General features: G+C 41.6%; 3 protein-coding genes and 1 long non-coding RNA gene across 6 annotated transcripts; 3 read left to right on the forward strand and 1 right to left on the reverse strand.

Annotated features, from left to right (window-relative positions):
- Positions 1–14,446: 14,446 nt before the first annotated feature.
- LOC145699996 (uncharacterized) lies at positions 14,447–15,249 on the reverse strand. The gene is made up of 4 exons (XR_014134124.1): positions 14,919–15,249; positions 14,829–14,877; positions 14,606–14,730; positions 14,447–14,561 (listed from the first exon to the last, which is right to left on the reverse strand). It is a non-coding gene; the product is annotated as an uncharacterized LOC145699996 (long non-coding RNA).
- A 451-nt stretch (positions 15,250–15,700) lies between these two features.
- Positions 15,701–18,259, forward strand: LOC145699992 (kelch-like protein 13). Its single transcript, XM_081777255.1, has 8 exons — positions 15,701–16,310; positions 16,353–16,558; positions 16,624–16,923; positions 16,968–17,133; positions 17,179–17,259; positions 17,307–17,445; positions 17,488–17,682; positions 17,726–18,259. The coding sequence occupies exons 1-8, from the start codon at positions 15,782–15,784 to the stop codon at positions 17,790–17,792; spliced, it is 1,683 nt and encodes a 560-aa protein (XP_081633381.1). The 5' UTR covers positions 15,701–15,781; the 3' UTR covers positions 17,793–18,259.
- A 131-nt stretch (positions 18,260–18,390) lies between these two features.
- On the forward strand, positions 18,391–20,802 carry LOC145699993 (uncharacterized). 2 transcript variants are annotated; one of them, XM_081777256.1, is made up of 8 exons: positions 18,391–18,679; positions 18,796–18,944; positions 18,982–19,116; positions 19,181–19,210; positions 19,342–19,441; positions 19,488–19,761; positions 19,807–20,320; positions 20,372–20,802. In XM_081777256.1, exons 1-8 carry the CDS (start codon positions 18,544–18,546, stop codon positions 20,441–20,443), a joined length of 1,410 nt encoding a protein of 469 aa, XP_081633382.1. In that variant the 5' UTR covers positions 18,391–18,543; the 3' UTR covers positions 20,444–20,802. The 2 variants fall into 2 exon arrangements, with proteins under 2 accessions (XP_081633382.1, XP_081633383.1); XM_081777257.1 differs by lacking the exon at positions 19,181–19,210 and having other exon boundaries at positions 18,395–18,679.
- A 5-nt stretch (positions 20,803–20,807) lies between these two features.
- LOC145699995 (uncharacterized) lies at positions 20,808–27,703 on the forward strand. Of its 2 annotated transcripts, XM_081777259.1 has the most exons (4): positions 20,808–21,145; positions 21,189–21,426; positions 21,469–21,700; positions 27,411–27,703. In XM_081777259.1, exons 1-4 carry the CDS (start codon positions 20,841–20,843, stop codon positions 27,668–27,670), a joined length of 1,035 nt encoding a protein of 344 aa, XP_081633385.1. In that variant the 5' UTR covers positions 20,808–20,840; the 3' UTR covers positions 27,671–27,703. The 2 variants fall into 2 exon arrangements, 1 of the variants encoding a protein (XP_081633385.1); XR_014134123.1 differs by lacking the exons at positions 20,808–21,145; positions 21,189–21,426; positions 21,469–21,700 and adding an exon at positions 23,048–27,365 and having other exon boundaries at positions 27,411–27,532.
- Positions 27,704–27,739: the final 36 nt, after the last annotated feature.

Here is a 27,739-nt window from a genome sequence, read left to right on the forward strand (position 1 = left end):
AGAACAGTAATTTACTATTCTGATAAACAGCAATCTGGACATGTAAACAGTTATTGTGGACTACTTTCCGTTTCGAAAAAACTGCTTCGTGCAAGGGATCGAATCGCTCACCTTCAGCAGTCAACCCTGTTAAATCCTTCAGTCGCGGATCGCGCAATGCATCAAACAGATTGTTTGCAGAGAGAATACGAGTTTTAAGAAATTTTGAACGATTAATTGCAAAATAGCCAACAGCGGAATTGAGGATAAATTTGATCCAATTTTGAAGTGCATCATCTTTGTTTTTACATGCTTCAACACGATCGGCTACCATCGTGTTCACAAAGTCTTTGAATGGACAGCCTCGTTTATATTCAACAAAATAGTGGACTTTGTATTTAATTCCTTTCGCGTCGTAATAAGAAAGCATGTCCGAAGTTATCATATATCTCTTGGCGTTGTAGCAGAATATGTTTTCCTCGCATGGAAAAAGTTTTTTCTTATTTTCTTCAGTAAGAACTTCATTAAGATAACCTTGAACATCTTCTGGATTGATTATTTGTTTCGCAAATATAGGGGGAACGTCTTTATGAGCTTCGATAACTTCCGGAGGCGACTCCAAATCAACCATCGCAAAACCATAGAATAAGGATTCTCCATTTGAGTTTTTAGTCGTTATTGCATTTTTAAATTCTTCTTCAGTTACTCCTTCATGTCCCGACAACTTGCGTGTTTGAGGTGCTCTTGTTCCCTTGAACAGAAACGGGTAGTCGATCGAATAAGGAGGTTGTCCTTTCATCTCCAATGAACGCCATTCTCGTTTCCATTGACATGAATTCTTTATTTCAATCTGATGCGGAAAGTATGCAGGTCCTTCAGGTTGCACTGTGGTGCCAGTTTCAATGTCAACAACAATAGGATCGGGAAGTCCATCGCCAATACGGTCAAGAGAGCGAATTATCGCTACAATTTTATCGATGCGCGCCTGCTCATGCTCAAAAAGTTCCATTTTTGTCATTGGTTTTTCGATAACTTCACCAGTACCAGGATCGACAAGCTTTTTCTTTGCCGGAAATCTAGGTGAACCCTTACAATAAGGACACACGTGAAAGGCACATCCACGGTATTCAAATAAATGTCTTTTAACAAATTTAACACCATTGTACTCCATTTCAAAACTCTCCGCATATCCGTCAATGAAATATTCTCCAAATTGCTTCTCCTCAAAATTATAAGAATGCTGGATTGGACCTTCTAAAAAATTAACGACAGTTGTGCAGTTGTTTAAGTACTCAAGCCATTGTATCGATTCAAGAGACGTATTTTGGCGTTGCTTGAACATACCCTTTGAAAAAAATCTTATTTCTTCATAATGACAATTTGCAGTAGAGTAACCCATCTTATCAGGCATATAAATTATTCCAGGTCCAAGCGGCAAAGCGTTACGAAATGCTTCTGGATAGAGACTATTGAAATCAAGCATGAGAATTAACTTGTGAACAAAGCCCTTCGATTTCCAGGCAGCTTCGGGAATTTTATCATTCGGTCCATTTAGGTAAACGGCTCGTTTGAGGACTTGGCAAATACCACCAGTTAAATTTGCTCTTAAGTCCTTAAGAAAGTGAGGATGGTCCGGGGATATCGAATATAATGGTGGTAATTTTGGATCATATTTACTGAGAGCGATTTTGTGTGCAATTTGGGAGATGCTGACATCAGAGTGAATACCTACATGGAATTTTTCAATGTTCTTTCTAGCAAAACTTGAAATAGAACCCTCGAGTAAATAAACATCATTGTAATTATAATGTATCAGATATTGCCTCATTGTAGGTTCAGGCACATTGTCCGGATCTCTCGTGTGGGCTAAAATAAGTTTAGCCCAGAAAATGAAGCTGTCAGCGTATTTTCTCGGTGAAAATCGAAAGAATTTAAGTGTTGCTGCACAATTTTCATCGAACTGCCAATAGCCAGTTTCTTCATCAGATATAAGAAGATCCGACAATTTTTGTTTTAAATGATTGCAGTATTCAAGAGGTGTATCCACATCAAATTCAGCCTTAAGCTGCCCCATCGCACAGTAGTACTCAAGCGCCGGATCACTGATTAAATTTTCAAAACCCAAGAAATCGGATAATTTTATATTAACACTTTCTTTACTCAGATCAATCGTAAATTTCCAATCTTTCTTCATCATAGCATTCATCTCAGCCACGTACTCTCGTTTGGTTACAGCAAGCGTTGAATAAAAACAAGGGTATGCGCTTAATTCATTCGCTTTTTCAAGATGAGCGACTTTCGTAAACCATTCGTAAGGAAAGGAACCCTTACAGTATTTATTCGGATCCAAACCACACGCATTTGCCAAACTCTCTAGAGACATCGGGCTTGTGTAATTTTTAAAATCCCTGAAGCTCAAATTTTTGGCGTCTAAAAGCATAATTCCAGCAGCTCTTTTAATGTAAGAAATATCTTCAGTTTTACGATTAACATACTGAAAAAGCACTGACGATAATGGTGTAAACAAGATAGGCAAGTCGTATTTTTCTCCATTGAAGGCGTAAATTTTCAATTTGAAAAAATCCTTCAGATATTTCAATTTCTTATTCCAGGATCCTCGCTGATGGTAATTCTCTGAGGGAAAATTCCTTTCATACTCAATTTTTTGTGTATAATAAGTGATACCAGCAGTAATGCATTCAGGAATAAGCTGCGCCATCCGCCGTTGTGTTTTATCGAGGTAATTAACAAATTCTGCGCACATTATAAGGATAGCTTCGTAATCGTCCTCCTTCCGAATAAAAATCTGTTTTTCGCCGTCACTCGTGTATGTTGCAATGGAAACAAGGTTATGAAAATGCGGTTCATTTTTCACAAACGGTGAAGCAGTCATTAACGACTCAATATCATACGTGCAGAAAAACGTTTGCACGTAATCAAAACTAGGTAAGAAACCATCATCAGCAAGCTCCTTGATGTAATCATTGATTCTCGGACCCTCAACTTTTTGTTCGATGATATTTATTTGATCCAAAGAACAATATTTAACATGTTTCTTCATTCGATTTGGCCTTGAGCTTGAATATAAACAACCTTTCGTCGGGCACACTGGAAGATCTTTTACTGCATTCGCAGGTAGAATACGAACACGAGTATCCTCAGAGAACACATTTGGTACAAGACTAAAAACATTTTTTATAGGCGCGTAATCTCCAAGATCGTTGACAAGTCTTGTGTCGACACTGGGATTTCTGTCATAAAAGTCACTTGTTACGGAACTCTCATCAATGTTTGCCACGTCATGACTTGTTTTTTCTTTTTCGGGACGTTCCTCATCACATTCATCGTCAAGGAAAATATTTCTACGGCCGCACGAGTTCTCAGATTGAGCGTTTTCAGTCAGTCTATCAAAATCTACAAATGACAAGCCATCCTCATTATTCTGATCACTTTTACTTGGAGCAACTAGCATAAGGCGATGGCGATCATCATGAGCATTATTGTCATCGCTCCCATCGTCGTTGTCATCTTCGCTTTCCGATGCGTAGTGATATTGATGAGTTCTAGATCTAGACCAATTAAGGATTTTGGCTATTTTCTTCGTGCTCAAATATTGGTCAGCAACAGCCACCCGTCTATGATAATCGGGATCGACAGCAAAATTTGGCATAAGACTCGGATCGCGCATGAATCGACGATATTCAGAACTGGTAAACTTCTTAAACTCACGAGCAAATTCATCTTCTTTATAGGAAGCCACAAGTAAATTCAAAGGAATGCACTTTGTTGATTTAAGAGTAGCGTATATACACTTTTTAACGTTCACATTGTCGTTCAGAATTTTACCAACAAACAGTCGAATGTCCACTTGTATTTTTTGTTTAATTTTGTTAAGAACACCATCAGCAATAGTAAAGATTTTGTTTTCATAACCATCGCCGAGAATTGTTTTCTTAAGCGTCAGTATTTTGTTGGGATAATCTTGTTTGCGTAAACTTGGCCACTTCACCTTGACAATCGCTGTCCAAATACTCGTCCAAGCAGAGTCGCATGTCTCGAACGGTTTTCTACCAGGTAAGACCCAAAATGTTCCAAGTCGGTGAAAGAAGGGGCGGGCAGATTGGAGTACAACGACAGGTCTCGCGATGGCAATAGATTCATGAGGAACACTTTCTAGTCGATTGATTATCGACGAAATATCATCATTAGAATTTCTTCTCTCCAAAGGTCTGTAAGCAATACCAAGAGGCGCGTATTTACCACCGTAAAGCACATAAATATCAATATTGAGCAAGCGCTCAAGTTTAGGTAGCACACCTCTTGTCGGTCGATTTCCGAATTTTTCAACAAGACTCCTTGTGTCAACTTTAGCCAATTCTTCTCTTAATAGTTGATTCACTTTAGTTGGTACTTTTGGTGATATCTTCTGTAAGTGTTTCCACAAATTAACACCCATTAAAACAGCGTCATAAACATTTGAAGGATAGTGGTCATCAGAATCAGAAGCCGCAGGAAAATAATCAACCTCATTGTCATCATATTCGTCATTATGAAAAGTCGTATCAAAACAGTTTTCATTATATAAACTAGGCCGAAAACTAGCTGTACTTGCAATACTGCTACCAGTTTCATAATCATCAAACATATTTTCATTGGGGAAACTTGATCCAGGAATGTCTTTCGGTCTTGCAAAAACACTGTCACTATCTTCGCGATTTTCTTCGACCTCACTTTCAACGTCAACTGTAGCTCTACAAGTTTGATTCCCGCTAAGTGAAGAGTTTGACGGAATATTATTACGCGAAATATTGCCATTATTTTGAGGGGGGATAACAATACTTGATAAGCTTGACGTCTCACTTGCAGATGAAATATCAGAAAGCAACTCCTCAATTTGCCTGTCAACGGAACCATGCAGAAATCTTCGTCGTTTTATCTCGTCAGTACGTGTTTTGTACTTTGCACGATTAGGTAAAAACCGTTTCATTTCAATTAAAATTGTGGTGACAGTAATTTATTTTGATTTTATAGATACAGTGTTTAGAAAAAGAGCGACTACAGGGAGAAGGAAGTGAGGGCGCTCGACGACTATCCGCGTGGCCTTTTGGCGTTTCGTTTCGCTGTTGCGACTGGGACCTGTGATAGAACAACAGCCTCTAAAAAATAGTAAAGAAAGATATAAAAGATTGATCTACCTTGTTTCACTGAATCAAGAATGAGAGCATCGACCGGAATTCGCATCGCCATAGCACTCCAATTTTCAGTAGTTGTTTCTTTATTTTCATAATTAGCAAACCCCGCAAGTGGTTTTTCAAAAGTCACTCGTATATTAACAGTAGCGTGGATTCCTTGCATTGGAGCAAACGACATTGGAACAATCCAGTTTTCAGTAATAAATTGAAAATAATCCAATCCTTCACCCACAGATTTGTTTTCGTATCTTCCGTTATGGTGTAAAAAATTGATATAATGATCCCGCGGTGATTTCCATGGGGTTCCAAAAGAAAACTTGTTATCTACGAGAATAGAGAACTCCTTGATAACAAATCCTTTTTCAAACAGAGTCGTTTTTGTAATGCACTGATCAAAGGATCCTGGACATCGAGCGCCGCGCATGCCGGTAAAAACCAACCATTCGGGAAGAGGTCCAGAAGAGATTTCGAATTCGTATGTTTGTAAACCAGGACTCAAATTCTGCATAATCAGTCGAGGATAATAAAATGGAATTTTTAACTGTCCTTTAACACCCGTTGTAAGAGGTTTTTCACTCGCTTTGGGCTCACAGAACACACTTTCAAGCATTATGTTCTTTAAATGATATTTCTCGAAAAACCTCTTACTAGGATAATCAACAGCACTATTTTTCTTCCAAAAATGGACATACTGTTTATCATTATCTTTAGCGAGAATAAATTTAGGTATTTTACAATAGACCATATGAGGTCTGAAAGTACCACTTTCAAGTATGGTACTCTTCGGCACAGCTTGTTTTCTCCCAAGATCAAGAATTTCAATGTATTTGAGGTACTCCCTTGTTTCATACTTAGTTTTACCATTTGAGTCAACAGCTAAACAATCACAGTCGTCCAGATACTCGTGTTTTACAGAATTATTCACCAGTAAAAGGTCGGGGTGATAAGGAAATCTGATCTTGGAGACAATTTTTCCATTTGCATCACTCTCGTAAATATTATCGTAATCAGTACGACATTCTGTAAATTCAGAAAATTTCTGCAAAAATAACTTAGCATCGTTTACTTTGACCAAGAAAGAGACCCTTGACCCGGGAGGTAAAACTTTCTCTTGCCGAGCTAAACCATGAGTAATCGGAGTCCGCAAATTGTAATCGTACCAAAGAACATCGTAAGATAGCGCACTGCCATCAGTCGACAATTTGATTGTATCAGGTTCAGGTTTCCAATTTTTTTCTGCGTATTGCTGTCTGTTCTCCACAAGAGTTTTCCCATTGTGCTTCACCCGTTTTGTTTCCAGTTCATCGCTATCAACATCGAAAGCGTCAAAGTGTCCCTCTACAAACATTTCAATCTCTTGAGCTTTTGGGGAGAAGTTAAGTTTCTTGATAAAATGATTGAAAAAGGCGTATTCCAACCCATCAGTAAATGATGAAAAGATAGTACTGTCCAGAATTTTCACTTCAAACTTATTAACCATCTTTGCAGCCACATCGTTGTCAGGAACGAAATTTGAAGGCATCTCCATTTGATAATGAAACATACATCGGTCAAGTTTTATAGGAAGCTTATCTTCGGGAACCGTAAAACAAATTTCACCTTCAAGCGGATGAGTTGCCAATCGCATAACTACTTTGTATCCAGTAAATGGATCTTCAATTTTCTTTTTAGGAATGTAATAAAGAAGCTGCCCATAGTTTTCGGTCATTTTCGTTTACTAAAATTTATTTTAATATCAATGAACAATAAAATGATTGAGATGAGCAAATAAAAAAACAAAAATAATAACATGAATTTTGATGGTAAGAAAGATAACGAAATAAAGGCCAAGATTTGATTTAACAAATAAATCAATGAATTTAAATAAATGTCCGAGTCCGTTGAGCAAAAGTGATCGAATTCTTTTCTTTATTATCGGCGTCGTCGTCGTCGTCGTCGTCTTCGAGGAAACCTTCGCCTCTTCGTTGTTGTTTTCCGACGAGGACGACGTCGAACCAATCTCGAGGTCCTCCGTTTCGGTCCAGGTCTCCGGCGACGTCGAGGAGTTGTCCGAATTCGGGAAAGTTGTGGTCTCAGAATAAAGGATCGTAGACGAGTCATTTTGGTTAATCTCTTCGTCGACGGAGAGTAATAATAAGTCCGTTATCTAAAATATATTCTCAAGATTCAGAAAGCGGCAACACAAGATTGAGTTCGTTTTCATAAAACCGTCGGTCTAAAGTTTCTCCATTGGGCCCTTCTAGTTCAAATGTAAAGACACGAGCTCCTTTATTGATATGTACGATTTGATAAAGCTCTTTCGACCATTTTGAAACCGAGCCTTTATCGAAAATTCGCTGCATGCTTGGATCTTTCACTTTTCGCACAAGATCACCCAAGTGAAGTCTACAGTGGTGTGAGGAGTTTCCGCACCCTTTGTGAGTGCTGCGTTCGCGCACCCCTAGCCCGCACTTTTTCTACTATTTTCTTCTAGAAGTAGCAAAAGTGAGTGCTGCGTTTCCGCACCCTTTACCCGCACTTTAGGGGTGCGGAAACTCCTCACACCACTGTACTTCCAGTTTGACGTTTCATTTTTGATCGTAGACTTTCCAAATAATCAAAGAGCTGTGGTGCGTTCGTACGATTAACATCACTTGGTCTCATGTTTATTGACGAGTGAATTGAATTATTGATTGCTTGATTCACATCATCCAATATATGTGTCCATCTCTTAACTCCATTCTGAGCCGTAAAAGCTCTTGCAAAACGAGTTTCCAAAGTGCGGCTAGAAATAAATAACTGAAAATTTGAAATAAACTTACTTGAATCTTTCCACCATCGCTGCTTTATGGCGGCCGACTAAATGCACAGGCGTCATACCCCATTCCTTCAGTAATTCCTTAGTAGGTCCCAAAAATTCACTACCCTTATCAGAACAAAAGAAAGTATGTCCGGGTAAATCAAGTCGCTCAAAAATATGCTTCAATTCCTTCGAAGTTTCCTCCGCAGTCAAAGTCTTTAACATTCTAACAAAACTCTGACGAGATAATGCATCAATAACACATAAAATATATCTGTATCCATTATTTACACGACCATAGTTTTTATACGCAGCGATAGTATCGGCAAATAACGTGGTATAGAGTCCGCTAGCAATTATTGGATTACGAGTAAAATTATAGCGAAAAGGTTTATGTAAAGAAATAGGTTCGTTCATGCGTTTAAAACGTTTCAAGTCAAATCCACTATAATAAGATTCTTTATTCGGGTTATACATTAAATCGAGAGCAAAAGGAGGTCTTTTAGTTGTTTCAGTATTATTCGAATCATTTTGTCCAGAAATCTGTGATGTCTGTGACTGCTCGATTCTCGACGACATTGTCTCCCCTATCGGAGTCATACTCGGACTTCTCTCCCTCGGAGCTATCTCCGGCTCCCTTATCTCCCTTCTTGTTTTTATTACTAGCGGACTTTCCGGATTTAGACTTTCCTGACTTTGATTTGTTTGGGGGTTTTGATACTGTAGTGACTCTTCCAACAGACCGCTTGGACCGTTCATTCTGTCGCTTGAATTTGTACGCGGGGTTCTCGACAATAACGGACTGCGATCGTCTGGAATCGGCTCGTCTGGCAATGTTATGTCTTCCACCCGATTTTTTTCTAGCATCTTTAGATTTTGGTCTGGTCTCATTATCTGATTCCTCGGATTCATCGACGTCTGAATCTTCATCATTTGAAGTTGTTTCGGAATCGTAATATTTCCGGCTTCGTTTCGAGCTCCTATTATTTGTGTCATGAATTGAATTCCGCCATTTTCGGAAATCAGAGCTGGTGATAGAATAACCGTCGGATTTATTGGCTTTTCTTTTAGTGCGTTTGATCGGATGCCGTCTATTTGGTTCATCTTCTTCGCAACTGCTGACGTCCACGTCTTTATAAAGTCGTTTCCGCCCGCGTTTGGTTGTAGTACGGATGACAGTTGGTTTCTTCTTTCTACGAGCCTTTTTGAACTTCCGTTTTGACCGAGACTTTTCAAAGTCTTGGCTGTCCTCGGAATCATAGAAGTCCCTTTGCTCTTGCTGCTGATACCGTCTCTGATTACGGGCGATTGTGTACTGACCATTCTCTTCATCGGACTCTTCTTCCTCCTCGCTAGATTTTTCTTCCTCATCTGAGCTTGAAAACGCTCTTCTCTTTCGAGATTTTTTTGATGATCCTCTAGGAAGGGTTCTGTTGCATAATCCTGCAACCATTTTGGCTGTTTCGTCTTCCTCCGTGTCATAGTCAGGGTAATTTTCCTCTTTTGTCTTAGGAGCTCGGACTCTAACGCGATTAGTTATTGGATTAATTTCCCAGTAAGAGCATATATTTTCCATCTGGGATAAGGAGAAAAAACATCCTCCATTAAGGGGGGCTTTACTTCCAGTATTTAACGTACTCATGAGAACTTAATATATTAGAATTGCTCAAACTCAATCTTGTAAAAATAGAATAAAAACAAAAATAAAAGAAATAAATTACCTGCGACATTACCTTTTTAAGTCTGAAAAAACTTTTTTCCGAGAGGTGTGATTTCTCCAAAAGAGAAATGAATTATGAGAAACGCACTCAAGGTCAACATTTATAAACACGATGGAACAGCGCCACCTGACACATCATCTAAAACAACAGTATAAATAAACGTGTCCGATCATTCTTGCTCAAAGTACGAAATGTTGAACCTTGAGAAAATAGAAAAAAATTGTTATCAACAATCGTCAGCATCAATAAAATATCTGGCAAAGAAATCATAGGAAGCAACGAATTCAAAGCTACCGGGAACAAATCACTATGTCGACCATTATCACAAAGTTCTTACCAGATATACGATTTCAACATCCGTGCTCTCTATTTATAAGTGGAGCAACTGGGAGTGGCAAAAGTAACTTTGTAAAAAATTTAATAGAATGCGAAGGTATACGCGGAGAAATGACAGATATATATTACTTCATGCCACGTCTCGAGACAATAAATATTCGACCACCTGCACACCAAGAATTATTTTTAATGGAAGGTCTGCCAACAAAAGAATGGGTAGATGACACGTTCAAAACTGAAGATAATAACAACGTGATTGTTGTAGACGATCAGTGGTCCCAAGCAGTAAATAGCCCGGTTATCGAGTACCTTCTCACATATGGTCGTAGACATCTCCGGCTGACTCTAATCTTTATAAGTCAGAATTTCTACGAAAAATCGAAAATTTCCATCACCCTAAGGTAAATGATGACTTAATTTTATATTTATTTTCTGAATTTTTAGGAATTGTATGACAATATTTATTCTATTTAAAAATAATACAGATACAGGCATAAATAAAACAGTCGCCACAAAGACAGGCGAAGTGGAAGCGTACAACGCAGCTATGCGCCTTTTTAAAGAACGAAGAATCCCAACCTTCTACTACGTTATCCTGGTAAGAGACATAAATCACCCGGATCAACCACGTGTTATGACAAACTATTTCGGGGAGATCCCTGGACTTGGCGGCGCACCCTGGCTATTCGACGTTCAACAGTAGTTACCTGCATTACACATTTCAAATAAATAAAAGAGTAAAAATTAAATGAAAGCAGTTTATTTTGATCTTTGGTGAGTAATCAGTTTCTAGAACGTTTGTTTTCTTTTTTTGTCGTGAATAGATCAAGAAGAATTGTCTTCGCCAATGGCGGTGGATGAAGTAGCAGCCTGCTCGTTTTCTTCTTTCCTAAAACCATAAGATAAGAATTCGAGATCGAGAATAAGAATAAATGAGATATCGCAAAATTTGATAAATTACGACTAGATCCTAGCGGTGTGTAAAATATGTAACTTTCGTAACTTACTTCTCACTTTCCAAAATGATTTTCTGCTCCTCTTGATATCTTCTCACAAGATTGAAGATGGCATAATCGAAGTCTTCTGGTTGATGCAGTTGCGGACGAAGCGCATGGCGAGAGAATCCCAAAAACCGCTAAAAAATTATTAAACAAAAAACAAGCGACAGATTACATTTTGATCATCGTTGATTATTTCACGTTCCAAGCAGATAGTTTCAATACGATGCGCAAAACGAACAAACGAGCTTATCGGTCCAAAGTAGTTCGAGAACGCGTAGGTACGAAAGAATTTTCGTGCAAGTTGTCTGAGAATCAGCAATCGAGTGTCGCACATCTGGACCAAGTCGTAGTCTTCCTTTTTTAGTCCAGCGATTCTTACCAAAGATACAACGCGCCTGTTTATTTTGTCCGTGTCAGCTTGATTGTCTTTCTGATACTCCGGATTTCGCTCGAGCAGACTTCTAGCAAAGACTTCCCCGTAAAAGAGGTACACAGAAGTCATCGTAAAAGCATCATCGCGAAGCAATGTGAAATTAAAAAAGATGTCATCCAGATAAGGATAGACGACCTTTTGGTAATCACATGTAAAACTATAGGACTTGTCAGCAGTCTTCACACGCAAATAGGTAAAGCGGCGATAAATAACCATCGGTTCATATGACAGAGTCCCGTATGAACATCCATCAACAGCGTGATGAGAAACAGAAGGTCGTCGGCGGACTATAATATATAAATAACTTTGTTTTGAACTTTGGTATTACCGTATTCTTCGCACAGGTTAATAACAATTCGAGGATGGAAGGTGTTAGTTTCCCTGTCGTACTCCTGGAATAAATGGAATCCAAAACTCATCTTTCGTTTAGCAAAAGCCTCCTTGTTCAGAATTTCAGGAACCGGGAAATTGGAATCATTTTCGTCCCAGCCATCAAAAATGTTCGCTCTAGGTAAAACAACAGGGAACTTCACTTTACACAATTCAGAAAGAGTTTCTTCGAAGATCAACACCATCTCGAAAAACTCTGACGACTAACCACCGAAAGCTACAAACCAAGACTACCAAAAACTCCAACCGACTCTTGACCGCCTCACACAACAACTTCAAACCGAAAAGGAAATAATAACAAATCAGGGATACAGGAAATATTTTTTTTATTTTGTTGCAGCTAAAAAGCGCAAAGAAAGTTGCTTCTGCTTTAGTTGCTTTCGGTAGACCAATTTCGCCCAGCAAGCGTGAAGGAGCGATTCGACGGAGTGGTGAATTCTAGTCGCCATCTCTGATTGCAAATATCGCTCCAAAGATCGTGGTATCGCGCATCGATCTCCCGCTCTTTCACCTGTAAGTAGCCCTTGAGCTGGAGCTGCTCCTCTCTCGTCAATTTTTGTTTGAGGAGATTGTAGATAGCAGCGGGAGAGGGATCGTTCGCTTGGGTAGAGGGGTCGATTGGGTACGACCCAGCGAAATCGACGACTTAAAATAATAAGAAACCAGATAGAAAACTAAAACTTACATTCGCGAGCGGGAGAACGGGGCTCCTGTTGGTCGGGGACAGCCGTTTCCTCACCAGAGTTGGGACGAGGAGGAAGATCTGGATACACCTGCGGGGCTGGGAGGCCACTTGGTCCAGCTTCTTCAGGAAGACGGAGCTGAGGGTCGGAGTTTCGAGATGGACCCCTAACGCGGAAGTGATTAGGAGGGCAATCGGTGTCCATTGGAGCAGAAGCTATCGGGGACAAAGGTGTCGGCTGCGGCTCCGGCTGCTGAACAGGGGAGCTGGGAGCGAGATCGTTAGTCGCTTCCGGGGCAGCGTCTCCTGATCGACGATTCTTGGAAGAAAAGCCGAATTTGGTGATCAGTTTTTTCTTGCCGCGTGGGAGTTCTTCGCTTTCAGATGCGGACGAATTGGATGCATCAACAGAATGCAGAGCCAGTTTCGCCTGGAGTAAGTGCGCTTCCGCGCGAGAGATCGCAGAAGCGAGAGCGGATCGTTTGCTGGCGGATCGGGTGATTCGCTAACATCAATTATTAATTTGAAAAAAATCTAATACGGGTACTTACAGTCATCGGGAAAGTCGAAAAAAAGTCGAAACGTCCTTCTTCTAAAGCTTGCAGAGAGCAACTGATTACTTTTTGCAATTTCGGCCTGATAACGACAACAATTCTAGAGAAAAATCGTGTTTTTGACTTGGAATTTCTTTGTTTTGATCTTTGCAAAACATGTTCTAGAGACGAAATAAAGCATAAAAAACACCATTTTAACCATTTTTACGCTTTCTTTTCGCAATAAAATTGAATCTACTGGATAAAAAATTTTCCTTTTTTGGGAGTAGGTCGAGACCTAGATAAACAAACTTCAAACGCAATTCAAATAAATTCCGACGGTGGAAAAATCTTTTACGGATGTTTATGTACCCGAGAAGGGGTATTTACTAACGAAACCATCAGGAAAAAACAACTAAATCTGCTGAGTAGAGTTCCACGTAGCAACTGATTGTTGTGATAACTTTGAAAAAGGAAATGATCTTGACCGATTAAATCAAAAGAAACAAATCAGAAGGACACAGAATTCTTTTTTTGATTGCAATGGAAGTACAAAGTCAGAGAAAAGAACAAGATGTCAAGCAAGAAAACGAAGTGGTACAACACCCCCGGGATAAAATCAAAGCTTCAAGAAAAACTTACAAAGTAATGTATGAGAAACTCCTTGATCAGCTGCTTAGGACACAACCAGGAAGATTCCACTCACACTGCAACGGTCTACTTTGGGCTATCGGTAACAATGAAGACGGAGCTCCAAAGTACAGTGCAAATCGGCTCAAGTCAATCATGGAAAAATCACCAGACGTGGATTACGACCATAATCTCCGAAAAGAAATTGAAGCTGGTGCTGAACGGAACAATAGTGAAGATTTTGTTATTGACCACACTCTCTTTGATTATTATGCTAGGTATGAGGACAGCGACTTCAACGTGCTCTACATCAGACGAACCGCCAAGGGAGGCGAACAACCATTTCCCGATTATGACAAACGCGACAATTCCGACGACTCAGACGACAATTTCTTCGAATCAGATGACGACATCAGTGAAGACAGTGACAGGACCGTATCTGTGCGAATCGGAGAGCCAGATGAAAGTGAATCAAGCTGCAGCTGTATCAACTTATTACTCGAGGGGAATGACACCAACAGTGAGTACTCAGACGAGAGCACAGACGACGACAGCAGGGATGGGTCATATGATGAGAGACTTGCAAAGGAAGAGACAGATGCGGATGCAACGGCTAAAGCGACTAAAGGTGCTTGAACGACGATTTAAAACAACACAATTGATACGACATATTATTGCAAACAGAAAAGTGCGTAACCTGCGACCCTTTACATATACTGAACTAAAGTACGTTTTTTCCCAGTGTATCGAGGAATAAATGTGCATTGAAATTGATTTGTTTGGTTGTCTATTATTATTGCTTGATTATATTGGCAGAATAATTACAGTATTGATTACGTAACAGTAGTTGCAGTTGTCATCATTGTCTGCAGTAGATGTTCGGATCTGAAAGTTATGTGAGGATATGTTTTGTAGTTTGGAATGGTTACCTTGTTTGAACTCTGATGTTTGCTCTTCTGGTCTTCCTTGTCAAGGTCACTGCTGTTCCAAGTGGGGGATAACGTCTTCACTGTCGTTGTGTCCATTGTTATGATTATGTCGAGTGTTTACTCATCTGAAGGTCATTGTTATGATTAGTGAGACCATTGTTATTGTATGTGAGGAAATGAGCGCTAGAATGAAGCCGGAAGTTGATTGGTGTAGGTTGTTTACCTTTGATTGGCTCTAGAATAATACCGGAAATGACACGCCGCCCTAATCACTGAGGGAAAGTTGTTTGTTTAGACTGGAGCAGTTGTTTACCTTTTGGTGGAGAAACAGGAAGTGACCTCGATGTACACCGCCGCCCTAATGGTTCAGGATTGGTCCAATTTCGAACTTCGCGCACACCCGTTTTAGCCATTCACAGAGAACCACAACCCCTCGACAGACAGCCACTCTATATACCGCGATTGGCATTTCTGACTGACTGATTCTGATTTTCGAGGGAAATAGCTAATCAACCAATTAAAATTTGACTCTAGTGTCTCTTCTTTTAGAGTTCCGTCAAACCAGTGACGCCTACGCAATCTACGTTACAAATCTCCTATGTTTTTTGCATGGAGAATTGTAACGTCAATGTGCATCTTTCAAAAATCAGTCAGTCAGGACTGCCAATCGCGGTACTACTCCTCTGAGCGAGCTGCTATCGAGATGAAGGCTGGAGATAAGCGGATAAGGAGCTCTTGTCGGTAGAATGAGCGCTGGTGGGGGAGAAAGGCGGATGGATCTTGGAGATTATGGAGGAGGAACAGTTTAAATACTTGATTGAACTCTTTATTGATTTTGTTATTGTGAAATGTGTTATTGAACTGACATGATCAGGACTGCTGACGGGAGGATCGTCAGGATCCGTAGCTGGCAGCTCGGCGCCCCCAATTTTTAACCGAGGGAAAAAGACATTCCGCGCTGACCAATTCTCCGATGACATCAGAGAAGGCTTCAGAAAGCTCAGGGAAAATGACTCCCTCAGTGACTGCATTCTCATTGCTCAGGAATTGAGGTCAACTCGAAGATAATCCTTTCTCTTGTTACTGAATTATGTTTGTTGACCTGAGAAATGAAAGGACGTGCAATTTCCCGTGCACAAGGCTCTTCTTGCTTCTGTTTCTGATTACTTTCGTGCCATGTTCTGCTCAGGGATGAAGGAAGCGACCTCGAACGTCGTCTCATTGCAAGGAATTTGTCCAGAAGGGCTCAAGAAGATCATCGATTTCATCTACAGCGGGGAGGTGATGATTGGAATGGACGATGTCTGCGTCATCTTAGACGCCGCTACTCACATGCAAATCAGTCACGTGGTCGCCTTTTGTACAGAGTTCCTTGTCGAGCAACTAACGATGAACAATTGCCTCGAAATCGGCAACATTGCCTCGCAGTTCAACTTGTCCGAAGTCGACGACTTCATCAATCGTTTTCTTCTTCAAAACTTTACATCTATCCCCGACTTGTGCAAGATCCCGTTCGAAAGGTTAAAGTTCCTCCTGGGTTCGAACGATCTCCAGGGAGTCAAGGAGCTCGACCTGTTTCACTACGCCAGGGTTTGGCTGAAAGGAGGTCTGCCGCAAGAAAATCGACTCTCCCGCGCAGGAGAACTCATGGAACAGATCAAATTCCCGCTCATCCAGCCTTCCAGCGACCTAAACGAGATCAAGGGTATGAAACCAATGACCAGAAAATTTTCTAATAAAAATGTAGATGTCGATTTTATGAAAGAGTCAAAATGTATGCAGCTTTTGCTTGAAGCCACAATTTACCAAATGCTCCCAAACATGCAGCCACTTCTTCAAACTTCACGAACCCAAATTCGCTCAAACTCGAATCACCTAATCGTCCTTGGCGGAGTGCTTCGTCAACAACTCTCTGTTTCCAATCAATTAAGGGCGTACGATGAAAACAAAAAGGTACAGTTGCGCTTATAAGTTACTATTGAGTCTTTTCTTCGAGAAAAATTAAAATATTTTTGTAGGATTGGCTTCGATTGCGCGAAATGGATCATCCACGGTACCAACATGGAATCGCCGTGATTGGAAATTTCCTATTTGTCGTCGGCGGCCAGAGCAACTACGATACGAAGGGAAAGACTGCTGTTGATACTGTCTTCCGCTTCGATCCGCGGACGAATTCCTGGCGCGAAGTTGCAAGCCTCAACGAAAAACGGACATTTTTCCACCTGTCCGCAATTGGGAGCAATTTATACGCAGTTGGTGGTAGAAACTCCGCTGGAGAACTGGCAACAGTCGAAAAGTACTCGCCGAAGGAAGACGAGGTAATTTAATCGAAAAATGAGGTATTTAAATCCCTTTTTTTCAGTGGAACTTCGTCTGTAAAATGAAAGAACCTCACTATGGCCACGCTGGAACAGTCTACGATGGAAAAATGTACATTTCCGGTGGAATCACTCACGATTCTTTCCAAAAAGAGCTGCTTTGCTACGATCCGACAGTTGATGATTGGGAGACTAAAAATCCGATGACAGGTCCTAATCAGCTCATTTTTCTATAAATTTTCAACCCTTTTTCAGTCGTTCGGGGGCTTCATTGCATGACAACGCATCGTGACCGTCTGTACGTTTTCGGCGGCAACCATTTTCGTGGCAGCTCTGGTAGGAGCTTTAATTTCGTTCTGGGAATCTAAGAATCCTGCTTATAGATTACGACGATGTCCTGGAGTGCGAGTATTATCTACCGCGAACGGACCAGTGGGTGAAAGTTGCGCCAATGCTGACTGGTCAATCAGATGTCGGAATCGCTGTTTATAATGATCGAATTTATGTCACTGGAGGCTACAGGTACGTTTTTGGAAGAAATAAAAGACAATATTTTTCAAATAGTTGGAATAATCGTTGCATGGTCGATATTGTTCAATGCTACGATCCAGCAAAAGACAAGTGGGAGAACCGATTCGAGCTGCCAGAAGCTCTTGGTGGAATTCGAGCTTGTACTTTGGTGTTGAAGCATCCGTCGGACTATACTGTCGTCAACGTCGAAAAAGAGATTTCAATGCTCGAGATCGGCAGTAATCATGGGTAAGAAAATGGAAAATCCTAGCTTTCAAAACTATTTTTTCAGCGCTCGATATGGCCTCCCGCCTGGAATGCCCAATAATGCGTCACTAGATTCTGCCCCGCCGCTTTAAAAACTAACTATATATTTATATCTATGCTGCATTATTTTAACTACGCTCTTTTCTTTAAATTTGCACATTTAAAACTTTAAAGTTTCCTTATTTCTTTAATATTTGTTGTCCTCCTTTTCTGTCATTCTAAAAAACAATCTGCTTCAGTAAGTCTGTTCTAGCCTGAGAAAAAAATCATCATCATCATTTTCTTCATGAACCAAAAATGATCGCTTTCTTTACTTTTTTTACTGAAAAAAGGTCGCTCTTGCTTTATCAATTATAAAATTTCTTTATATAAAGTAACGTCTGAATTTCAAATGAGTCTGATTCTGAGTTTGAGATTGAGTAGAATCCCAAACAATGGTTGTTAGATTAGATTCCCCTTAACGAGGCTATAAAACGACGCCCACTTCTTTGAGAAGACACCAGACAAAACAGTCATTTCGTTGAATAATTGTTCCATAAGAAGCTACAAGTAGGCCCATTCATTCCGTACAGAATAGCTATTTCATAAGGGAAATCGTATGTTCACGAGATTTCTTGCCGTCGGCCAGAGCAGGAGCTAATATCGCTGCTCAATAACATCAAAAGAGAAGTTCAAAATCATATGATCGAGACTTTCAGCTCCGGGGGCTAGAAATGCTCATCATCGAAAAGAGTTAAACAAAGAACGAAACAACAGTCGTTAATTTTCAAGAGTGATCGAGTGATTATCGGAGAATAGAGCGAGACAAATAGAAAACAGAGAGAAAACGCGAATTTTGGCGCAATGGAAGGAGACGCGCCAATTTCAAAAGCGCCGTCGTCAGATGATCCAGCTCCGCCAGCAACAGCCGCCAAAGATGAGGAAATTGACAAGGGTGGCTGGTGGAGTAGCTGGACGCCTCTAGCGAAGACTATTACAGGTAATGGGAAATTTCAAGTAAATAAAAAACTGATTTGGATCTCCTCCAGAAATAAACAAGTGAACCTTCTGCCTTCCTTCTCAGATTCTAACAAATTAAAAGCTCTTTTTATTCAGATGTCAGTTCCAACCTGTCAAAAACTGTCTCCCAGGGATTGGAAATGGCAAACCAAGTCCTCGACAAAGAAATTGAAATCGAAATTGACGTGGATAAAATGGTCAATGCCACGAAAAACATTGCAAATCAAACCGTCCAAACTTCCAAGGTAATCCATTCTCAAGTCTTTGGCTAATGGGTTTTAGACTATTTACGAAAAATCGTCAGAACTGTCAAAAGTAGTTGCTCAAGATGTGACAGATTTAACAGGAGCACTTGTTGAAGATTCTGTCGAGACCTATTCTGCCTTTTCTGAAGCTACGAGGAGTACTATTGAACAGGTACAGTTCATGATCTAACAAAGGTCATCCTAATCAACGAAAAATAACACTTTAATTTATTCAGTCCTCATCCTTATTTTGTCTCAACGGCATGGTAAGTCTTGAACATGCTGCATGAGACTTCTAAAAGACCATTCATCCTTTATCATCATTTAACACTAGAATAATCTTCATACATGTCATCTCGTTTTTGAATTAGAAAATTCATTCATTTTGAACTTCAAGGTGAGCGGAACGAAAACTGCTGAAACCGCCAGTGCTATGAAAAATTCTGTATTTGGTGCCCTCAACGCTATTTCGTCTGCCATTCTCGCCGATAGCTCTGGTAATTTGACATTTTTTTTCTTCCTTGTCTAGTTTCTTCTTGCTAGATTCTGAATCCGAAGATGGAAAAACAAAATCAGCCCTCTCCGGTCCAGCCGCCCGTCTCGCCAACCTCCGTGTCAATCCAGCTACTTACTGTAACGAAGCAGAAGACATGGTGCACTTTCTCCAGTGGACGGAGAATTTTAACGTCGAGGGGCAAGAAATCAAGACTGAAATCTCCGACGTCATGGTCGAATGTCCCGAAGTTCGGGCGCTCTACTCCAAGTTGGTGCCAAGTGCAGTCGCTCATAATGACTTCTGGACGCGGTATTTCTACAAGTAAGTCTTTTATCATGCTTTTCTTTTTGTATTATGAAATTTAAGGCTTTCGCTGTTGGAAACAGCTGAAATGAAGAGATCGGCGCTGGTAGAACGCGCCACTACAGACGAAGAAGAAGACCTCGAGAGTTGGGGCGACTCGGACTCGGAAACTGACGAACCAGAGACTCAGGAGGAGTTGCCAACCGTTGAAGAAGCGAATAAACAGTTTGATGAGGAAAAATCTGAAAAGCCCGAAGCGAAGAAACCCGAAGAAAAGAAAGCTGAAGAAAAGAAACAAGAAGAAAATAAAGAATCAGAAGAGATCAAAACTCAAGAAACTTCAAGCAACAGCCAGAAAAGCGAGAAAAACACCGTTACCGAAGAATTGAAAGACGCTGCCAAGGAAGAGGAACCAGCTCCAGCAGCTGCGACTCGACAAGAGAGTCAAACACCTTTGAGCAATCCAGATTCGAAGGAATCGTGGACAGCAGTGGACAAAAGTGAATCCGACGATTGGGAGCGCGAGTTCGACCTGGAAATGACCGAAGAAGAGATCGAAAAAGCGCTGAAAAACGAGGTTAGCCCAATGAAAATACCGCTCAAGTTTTTAAAACTTTATTTCAAAAAGAATGAAACTTCCAAAAACGTAAAAGAAGATGACGACGATGGCGAGCTAGATGACTGGTCGGATGACGAATGAGCTCACTACTGTATGAACAGTATCTCTACATAGTGTTAAGCAGAAAATCTCTTGTCTTCATTTTCCCTTTTTTCAAACAAAAAATGCAAAAACGAACCGATACAAAATATTTTTCTATAGACGTTCAACGGAAAAAATTCCAACTTTTACTTTCTCGATATTTTATTTCTGTCATTTTCCTGCTTATTTCTTTTGTTTTTCCTTTTTTCTTCAGCCATGCTTATCCCTCGCAGCTCAAACTTTCACCGTTTATTCTTTACAAAAAAATCATATAACAGGAAAATATATAAAAGTATATTTGAAAACCGCGTCCTTTTCATTCCTCCAGATTCAACAAAAATAAGCATGAAACCATTCGAGTTCGATTCTAATTTTTTAAAAGCAAAGGTTTAAGAAAATGGGAATGCTAGAAGCATTCAACCTCGCTCAGACAAAAGCACTGAATCTTTTGAATCCGTTGAAGTTCTTCCAGGGCGTCGGCAAGCCATCTTCGAACATGAATAAGTTCCTTCCAAAGAATCGTAAGAGCTGGGCAGAGTGTTACAAAAACGAAGAGATGATGCATGTTTACACGACTTCGAAAGCGGGCTTTCCAACGATGACCTGGATGCGCAGCTCGAAATACTCGATACATTACATTTTCTCAATTGCAGGCTTTGCCGCGTTTTTGAATTGGAAAGTCATGTCCATGCAGCTTCAAAAGTGAGCAAAACTCAAGAAAATCATCAAGCTATTTTGATTTCAGAAACGAAGACTACAGAATGGAGCAAGGCGAACTGCAAGTGCCTCAGTACGCCACGAATCTCGGCTTTGGAATCCGCTTTCTTTACCTTGTAATTGGCATGGCTGCTCTTTCCGCGTTGCTTTTGCTTCCCTCGAGAAGAGTTCACAATATGTACATTCATATTCCAGACAAATCTCTCATCATAGAAAGCGGAAGGTTATTCGGTACAAAGCCGACGTACTATATTTTTGACGGAAAAGTAAGATGCCAATTTTCTTCTCATCTCATTAATTTATTGTAGGAAAACGAACGTGTCCGATATATTCTTCAAAAATCAAGGCAAAAAAGTGACAACATGAAAGGTCTGAGCACGGACAAAATCTCCAGTGGGACGCTTTCGTATCATCCGAAACTCGCTTATTGGGGTCAGACGCCCAGATTCTTTCCTAAATTCTTATTCCTGGGCAAAGGAGAGTTTCTCCTGAATATGAACGAAATTAAGAGCATTCAGAAAAATATGCCTTTTGCTGGAGGTAAAAGTAGGGTGGGAATATTTTTTCCGAATGTTGGTCCCGAGGCTAGATATTTTTTGGGGTGAATTCTAGGGTCCTAAGAAGTCCCGAAAAAAAATTTGAGAAAAAATTTTTTTGTCGGAAAAAATTCTAGAGCCGATTGAAATTTAGTTTTTTTTAATCATGAAATATGGTTTTTTTTTCAAAAGGAAATGCCCTAGGGCAATTATTTTGTCCTTCTTTTTTCTTTTATTTTTTAGCCGCGCTTAAGCCGCAAAAAAGCCGCACCTCAAAGATGAAAATAATAGAAAAAATTATAGCTTTAACGCCAAAAATAAGTATTTTTTTTTCGTTTTTCATTTTTTTTTTGACTCAAAAACTAAGTGACCCCCTTAATAAACATAGTGATACCCTTATTTTTACAAAAAGATTCCCTAATTTGTATATTTATATTTAAAAATCGTCAAAAATTAAAAATTCCTTTTTCAAAGGAAATTCGAAACACCATAAAGGTGTTCCTCGCCAAGAAATATGGGCATTGAGGGAATCTTGAGGACCTGCGCGGGCCTTGGCCACACTGGCCATGTGCGCTGGGGCCTTGCGTAACTCGCGATGCGCAGAGGAGGATGCCTCCCGCGCCGCGATCCCAATGACTAACGAGGGATCGCGACGCAAAGAGCCTGAGACGGGCATGGTGGGGACATGGGGGGAAGCTCTGAGGGGCCTTGAAAAAAATTATTTTTGACAAAAAAAATAATTTTGGCCTCTCTAGATCAGCCCGGACCATTGACAATGGTCAAAGCCGCATACGTGCGTACGTCCGTACATCTTCATCGCACGTATTATCGGTTTCGACGCGCATCGTGAGTTGACAGGAAAGTCTGCTGGTGGGCCTAACTCGCCAGCAGGGATCCCTGTCCTAGGCGCTTTTGGCCCGGTATCAGTGGGACGGCCGACTGATATCGTGACCAGGGCAGGGCAGGGCAATGCAGGGCAGGGCAGGGCGGGGAAAGGCAAGGCAGGGAAGTGAAGGGCAGGGAAGTGAAGGGCAGGGCAGGGCGGGGAAGGGCAAGGCAGGGCAGAAAAGGGCACGGCAGGGCGGGGAAGGGCAAGGCAGGGCAGAGAAGGGCAAGGCAGGGAAGGGCAAGGCAGGAAAGGGCAAGGCAGGGAAGGGCAAGGCAGGGACGGGCAAAGCTGGGAAGGGCAAGGCATGGAAGGGCAAGTCAGGGAAGAGCAGGGCAAGGTAGGGCAGGGAAGGGCAAGGCAGCGCGAGGCATTGTAAGGCTCATCAATGCAGCGAATGGCATCGCACGGCTAGGCAACGCTGTGAGTAGCAGCGAAAGGCTGGGCAACGCAGTGAGAGGCAGTGCAGGGCTTGGCGTTGCAGTGAGAAGCCGCGCAAGCCTAGGCAACGCAGTGAAGGGCAGCGCAAGACTGGGCAACGCAGTGAGAGGCAATTCTGGGCTTGGCAACGCAGTGAGAGGCAGTGCTGGGCTTCGCATTGCAGTGAACCAGCGCAAGCCTTGGCAACATAGGGAGGGGCAGCGCAAGGCTGGCCTTAGCAAGACAAAGTCGCGCGATCAAGCTATCCTTTCCGAATGAAAATAAAGGCAACTTTCTACAAGCAACAAACAAGAACAATAATCTCGAAAGACAAGGCATATGAGCGATCTATGATTTATTCAGAGAAAAGCACAGAATGGTAAGCAAGAAAGATACTTTTCTTGTGCTGCTTGCGCTTCTTGTTTGCCTCTTTGACTTTGTTCGCCGCAGTCTCCTTCTGCTCATCGGTCATTTTAAGTCGAATCGCAGAGGTAAATGAATCGTAAGCTTCATCGCGTGTGACCACTCCGAAATCGGCAACAACTGCGTTCGCCTTCGTGAATGCCTGGAAAGCAGCATCGAACTAATGAGGGAGGTTAGTTTCATGAAACCAAAAAGTCCTCTTTTACCTTCGAAGCATCCTTTGGTAGTGCATCAAGTGCAACCGCAAGTTCCGTAAGCCCTTGGAGACGAGCCTTAAGACTTGCCTCTTTGTCGATGGTCTCCATCATTTCGCTCACCGCAGCAGCGTGGGCAGACTTCCTAACATCGGAGCCCCGCTTTTCATCTGCATAGAGTCCTCGGAAGCAGCGACGTAGAGTCTCCTCATCGTCCATGAAGTGGCTCAGAGTTGAATTAATTCGGCAGCAGAAGACGGAGGCGAGCTTTGTTGAGTTGAACTTCGAGACAAAGGTGTCCTTGGCAATGCTGAAGCAGCGTTCAGCATGAACATTTGTCAATGCAACAAGGCCCTAGAAAAATGTATAAGGTACTGCTGACTCTGTGCAAGAGAGAGATGAAAAGTATCGCTTACCTCAATATCTTCCTTCGGAAGCTGCTCGAAACGGCTGAAAGTGGCAAGGAGAGGGTCGAGCTTTCGTCGAATTCGCTCATTCAAATCAGCAGCCCCACTTTCATCGTCAAGAATCGAGTTGAGAAGCTGAGAAAAGCCGGGAATCCCATTATCTCCGTTGCGCGTCATCGGATTGCCCTCAGAAGTTAGAAACAGTGCTGGGCATGCAGCGTCTCGTACAAGCTCGACAGTCTCTTGAAACGTTTTGATGAGCTTCTTGTATTCATCGAGCGTCGCTTCCTTCGCCGTTTCCGTCCAAAAGAAGAGGCAGAGATGATTCCAAAGGAGGTGCACACTCACAAGCTCAGGAATGTAGACTGGCTTGGCATTCTTCACGATTTCGGCCTCTTTTTCCTTGCCTTCGAGAGCCAAAAACTCAACGATCAAATCGTAAGTAACGCATCCGACAGCGGCATTACGGTAGAAAACACCAAATCGGATGTTCTGCTCCAGTTGAAACGGCGTGATTGGGATGTCGAGGCCTCTTTTAATTTTAACTCCTTCAAGAAACAACTGAAATTTGTTTCCCAGGCTACCTTGGTATCCATGTGTGCGGCTGGTGGTAAGAAGACCCTTCATCAAGACATAGCAGCGGGATGCTTCGTCGACAAGAGATGCCTCCAACGTGCGTTCAAGGTGCATGGCAGAATGCATCGAGCAAGTAAGATGCTCTCGCTTGAGACTATACTTCGTCGACAAAAACGCATCCACCTTCTTTGCAATCGATTTTGCCACAGCGGCGTTATCGTTGATCAGAAATTTGCAATTCTTCGCAAATGTCGTCTGAAGATCGGCCGGAAGAGAGTCGAAGAGCTTGGTGAAGGCGTTCATCACAATGTCGACATTCTCCGTTGCCACCGGAAGCATCGCCATGCAGAAGTTCTGCTCACCTGGGACGAGAACAGTCACAACTTCATACTTCTGCATGGCCAGCTTGGACCCGTCAAAGCCAAGTCCAAACGGCTTGTCAAGACGAATGACTTCAAGGAGGTGTTCGCTATGGAGTCGTTCAGTGGCGCCAATCCAAATGCGAGCCGTTCGATCGGTGACGGAAGGAAAGCCGTACATTTCTGCGATAGCGATCATCGAGCGGCTCGAGACGTTCAATTCGACACAGCCTCGTACAAGTCGTGCTTTCGCGATCACATCATCTTCGACACGTTCGTAGTTGCGTCCACCTACTGCAGGAAGATATTCTGAGCTTGTTGATGCTTGAGATGGGGCTGCTTGTGACGAAGGTGCTTGAGACGCGGGCGTTTCAGACGTCGAAAGTTGAGACATGGAGGTGGTGACTGCTTCGGTTGTATTCTGCCGGCGATGTCTGAGCGCTTCGACAAGCTTTTCGTAATCTTCCTTGCCAAAAGCATCAAATGATCGAATGAAATTGATCGCCTCCTGCTGATAATCGGTCGCCATTTCAACATCGATGATTGAAGACGCAGGCTCTCTAAAGAAATCATGAGTATTATGGAGGGACGCAAAGAGAAAAAATCTGAGAAAGGACCACTTACAGTTCAAGACGAGGTTTTTTCTCTTCCGGAATATCCTCTGCATAGACGATGAGACAAAAACCAGTGTACTCAGACGAGTTCTTCAGGAACTTGGTGACGAGAGCGACGTTGCGCTTGTGTTCCTTCGACTTCTTGGATGGAGGCAGCGGCCAACCACCGTTTTCCATGCGCGATTGTCCGTAGCGAGTCAAAAAGGTCTTGACATAGCCCTGGAGCGTTGCTTCAACAACATTCTTGCACGCGGCTAACCCTTTCTTGAGCTGTCGAGAAAGGGCTTCTGCGTCGAGTTCTTGATCTACCTGATCTTTCGTCTTCCCAAGCACCTTGAAAATTTCATCAGACGTAATTGGCTCTCCTGGAAAATAACAGGCGGAGAGATCGTTCGTGGTGGGCTTGCACAAAACCATTTTTCGTCGTTTTCGTCTTTCTCTTAGGTGATCTCTGGTAAAAATGATAAAAACTTCAAAAACATCGACTTATATAGGTTCAAACACCTACGCAATGTTCACTTTAGCCAATGAAAACACTCCAAATTTTCAATCCTGACCAATCAGAACTCTTGAGGTAGACCAAACCATTCTAAACCGAACCATTCTTAAAATCGAACCAGTTACTATTTTCGACCACGTTGAGAAAGAGGGCGGTAATGAGCACAATGAGTCTGCAGTGGGGGAGACAACCTCAAATTGCCTCCGGCTAGATGGTCATCAATAAGCGGATGGCTCATCATTGAAAGCTTATCCCTGACGGCTTATCCGTGAATGCTCACTCATTATGGCTTATCCCTTGATTGCTCATCGCGACGGGTAGACCAAACCATTAAGAACCGAACCATTCTTCAAATCGAACCAGTGACTATTTTTGACCACGCTGAGAAAGAGGGCGGTAATGAGCACAATGAGTCTGCAGTGAGGGAGACAACCCTATCTTGCCTAGAAGCACCGTTTTCAGAGTGTGTTCAAGCTTATGTCATGCGAGCGCCGCGAACAGTATGAGTGGATGCTTGTTTGTTACCAGAGCAGCCTGGAAATAGACTGCGCTCTTTTCAGAAAGAACTGAAGAATCTTTTCCGAATAAGTGGTGACAAATGAAAGAGTGCGCTATTTCGAAACCTTTTCTTGAGAAATGCTTTTGGAAGCAATTCATGGCGCTCGCCAAGGGCTATCAAGCCTTTCCTCTCGATTTTCTTGATTTCTTATGTGTTTAAAGCAGTAAATTAAGGTAAACAAGTGGTTGAAATGGGTTTGTGCAGTCCAAGAATGTTTCCTTCTGATTTTGGCGAAATTTCACTTTTCAATTTTTATTCATCGATTTTTTTGAGTGGGTTCCGACAAATATTTTTTGGTCAATATAGGCTCAAAAAATGCGCAAGACGTTCTTCTTTATTGTATTGGTACTAACTCACTCCGGGACCACCCTTTTCTTAACAATTTTTTTCAAAAACCGATCGGATTTTATTGGAAAAATGGCATTGTCCATCTTCAGCGCCTCATATCTCTGAAATGAGTCATGATGACGTCATCATTCCAGTATTGAAAATGAAGCTTAGACACTGTTCTTTGTTTAATTACTAATAATGATGACGTCATCATGACTCATCACAGAGATATGACTCATTTTTCCGATGACATGCCAAAAAATCATGTTTTTTGCCATAAATCACGTCTCAGATGAAAATTTTCGACGAAACTTCGGGAATGTAATTTTTAGGACCTAACAAATCTACCAAGACCATTCGGACCTATTTTCACCGAAAGTGGAAAAAATATTCCCACCCTAGGTAAAAGTCTAAATCGCTCGTTCTCCTTGTTAAAATTAATCTTAGACATTATAAAAGGCCTTTTGGAATATCATTCTCAAGACTCCTTCACTCTCAGCAGACGGGAAGCCATGACAAGTGGAGAAGAAGTCAGCAGAAATAAAATTCTAGCTCCTCTTTTGTATTTCTTTTCGATGTCAATTCTGTTATATTCTAACCAAGATGTGTTTCTTCAAAACGAGTCTATTTCATATCCAGATAATGCTATTGGCACGGCTGGTTATAAGAAATTAGTCAGTAATCTTGGTACTGTGACGGATGAATAAATTACCTGTAAATCTATTGATGGGATTTTATTTAATGCTGAGACTTTTTATTTTTATTGTTAAGAAAAC

This window comes from Oikopleura dioica, chromosome 2 (assembly GCF_907165135.1).
Source record: "Oikopleura dioica chromosome 2, OKI2018_I68_1.0, whole genome shotgun sequence".
Classification (NCBI taxonomy): domain Eukaryota; kingdom Metazoa; phylum Chordata; class Appendicularia; order Copelata; family Oikopleuridae; genus Oikopleura; species Oikopleura dioica.

Bases quoted from the DNA above. Each gene is read 5' to 3' on its own strand.
- LOC145699992 (XM_081777255.1), top strand. From the start codon at position 15,782: ATGTTCTGCTCAGGGATGAAGGAAGCGACCTCGAACGTCGTCTCATTG. The intron at 16,559-16,623 runs GTACAGTTGCGC...ATATTTTTGTAG, and splicing joins CGTACGATGAAAACAAAAAG to GATTGGCTTCGATTGCGCGA. The intron at 17,260-17,306 runs GTAGGAGCTTTA...TCCTGCTTATAG, and splicing joins CCATTTTCGTGGCAGCTCTG to ATTACGACGATGTCCTGGAG.
- LOC145699993 (XM_081777256.1), top strand. From the start codon at position 18,544: ATGGAAGGAGACGCGCCAATTTCAAAAGCGCCGTCGTCAGATGATCCA. The intron at 18,680-18,795 runs GTAATGGGAAAT...CTTTTTATTCAG, and splicing joins TCTAGCGAAGACTATTACAG to ATGTCAGTTCCAACCTGTCA. The intron at 19,117-19,180 runs GTACAGTTCATG...TAATTTATTCAG, and splicing joins CGAGGAGTACTATTGAACAG to TCCTCATCCTTATTTTGTCT.
- LOC145699995 (XM_081777259.1), top strand. From the start codon at position 20,841: ATGGGAATGCTAGAAGCATTCAACCTCGCTCAGACAAAAGCACTGAAT. The intron at 21,146-21,188 runs GTGAGCAAAACT...TTTTGATTTCAG, and splicing joins ATGTCCATGCAGCTTCAAAA to AAACGAAGACTACAGAATGG. The intron at 21,427-21,468 runs GTAAGATGCCAA...AATTTATTGTAG, and splicing joins ACTATATTTTTGACGGAAAA to GAAAACGAACGTGTCCGATA.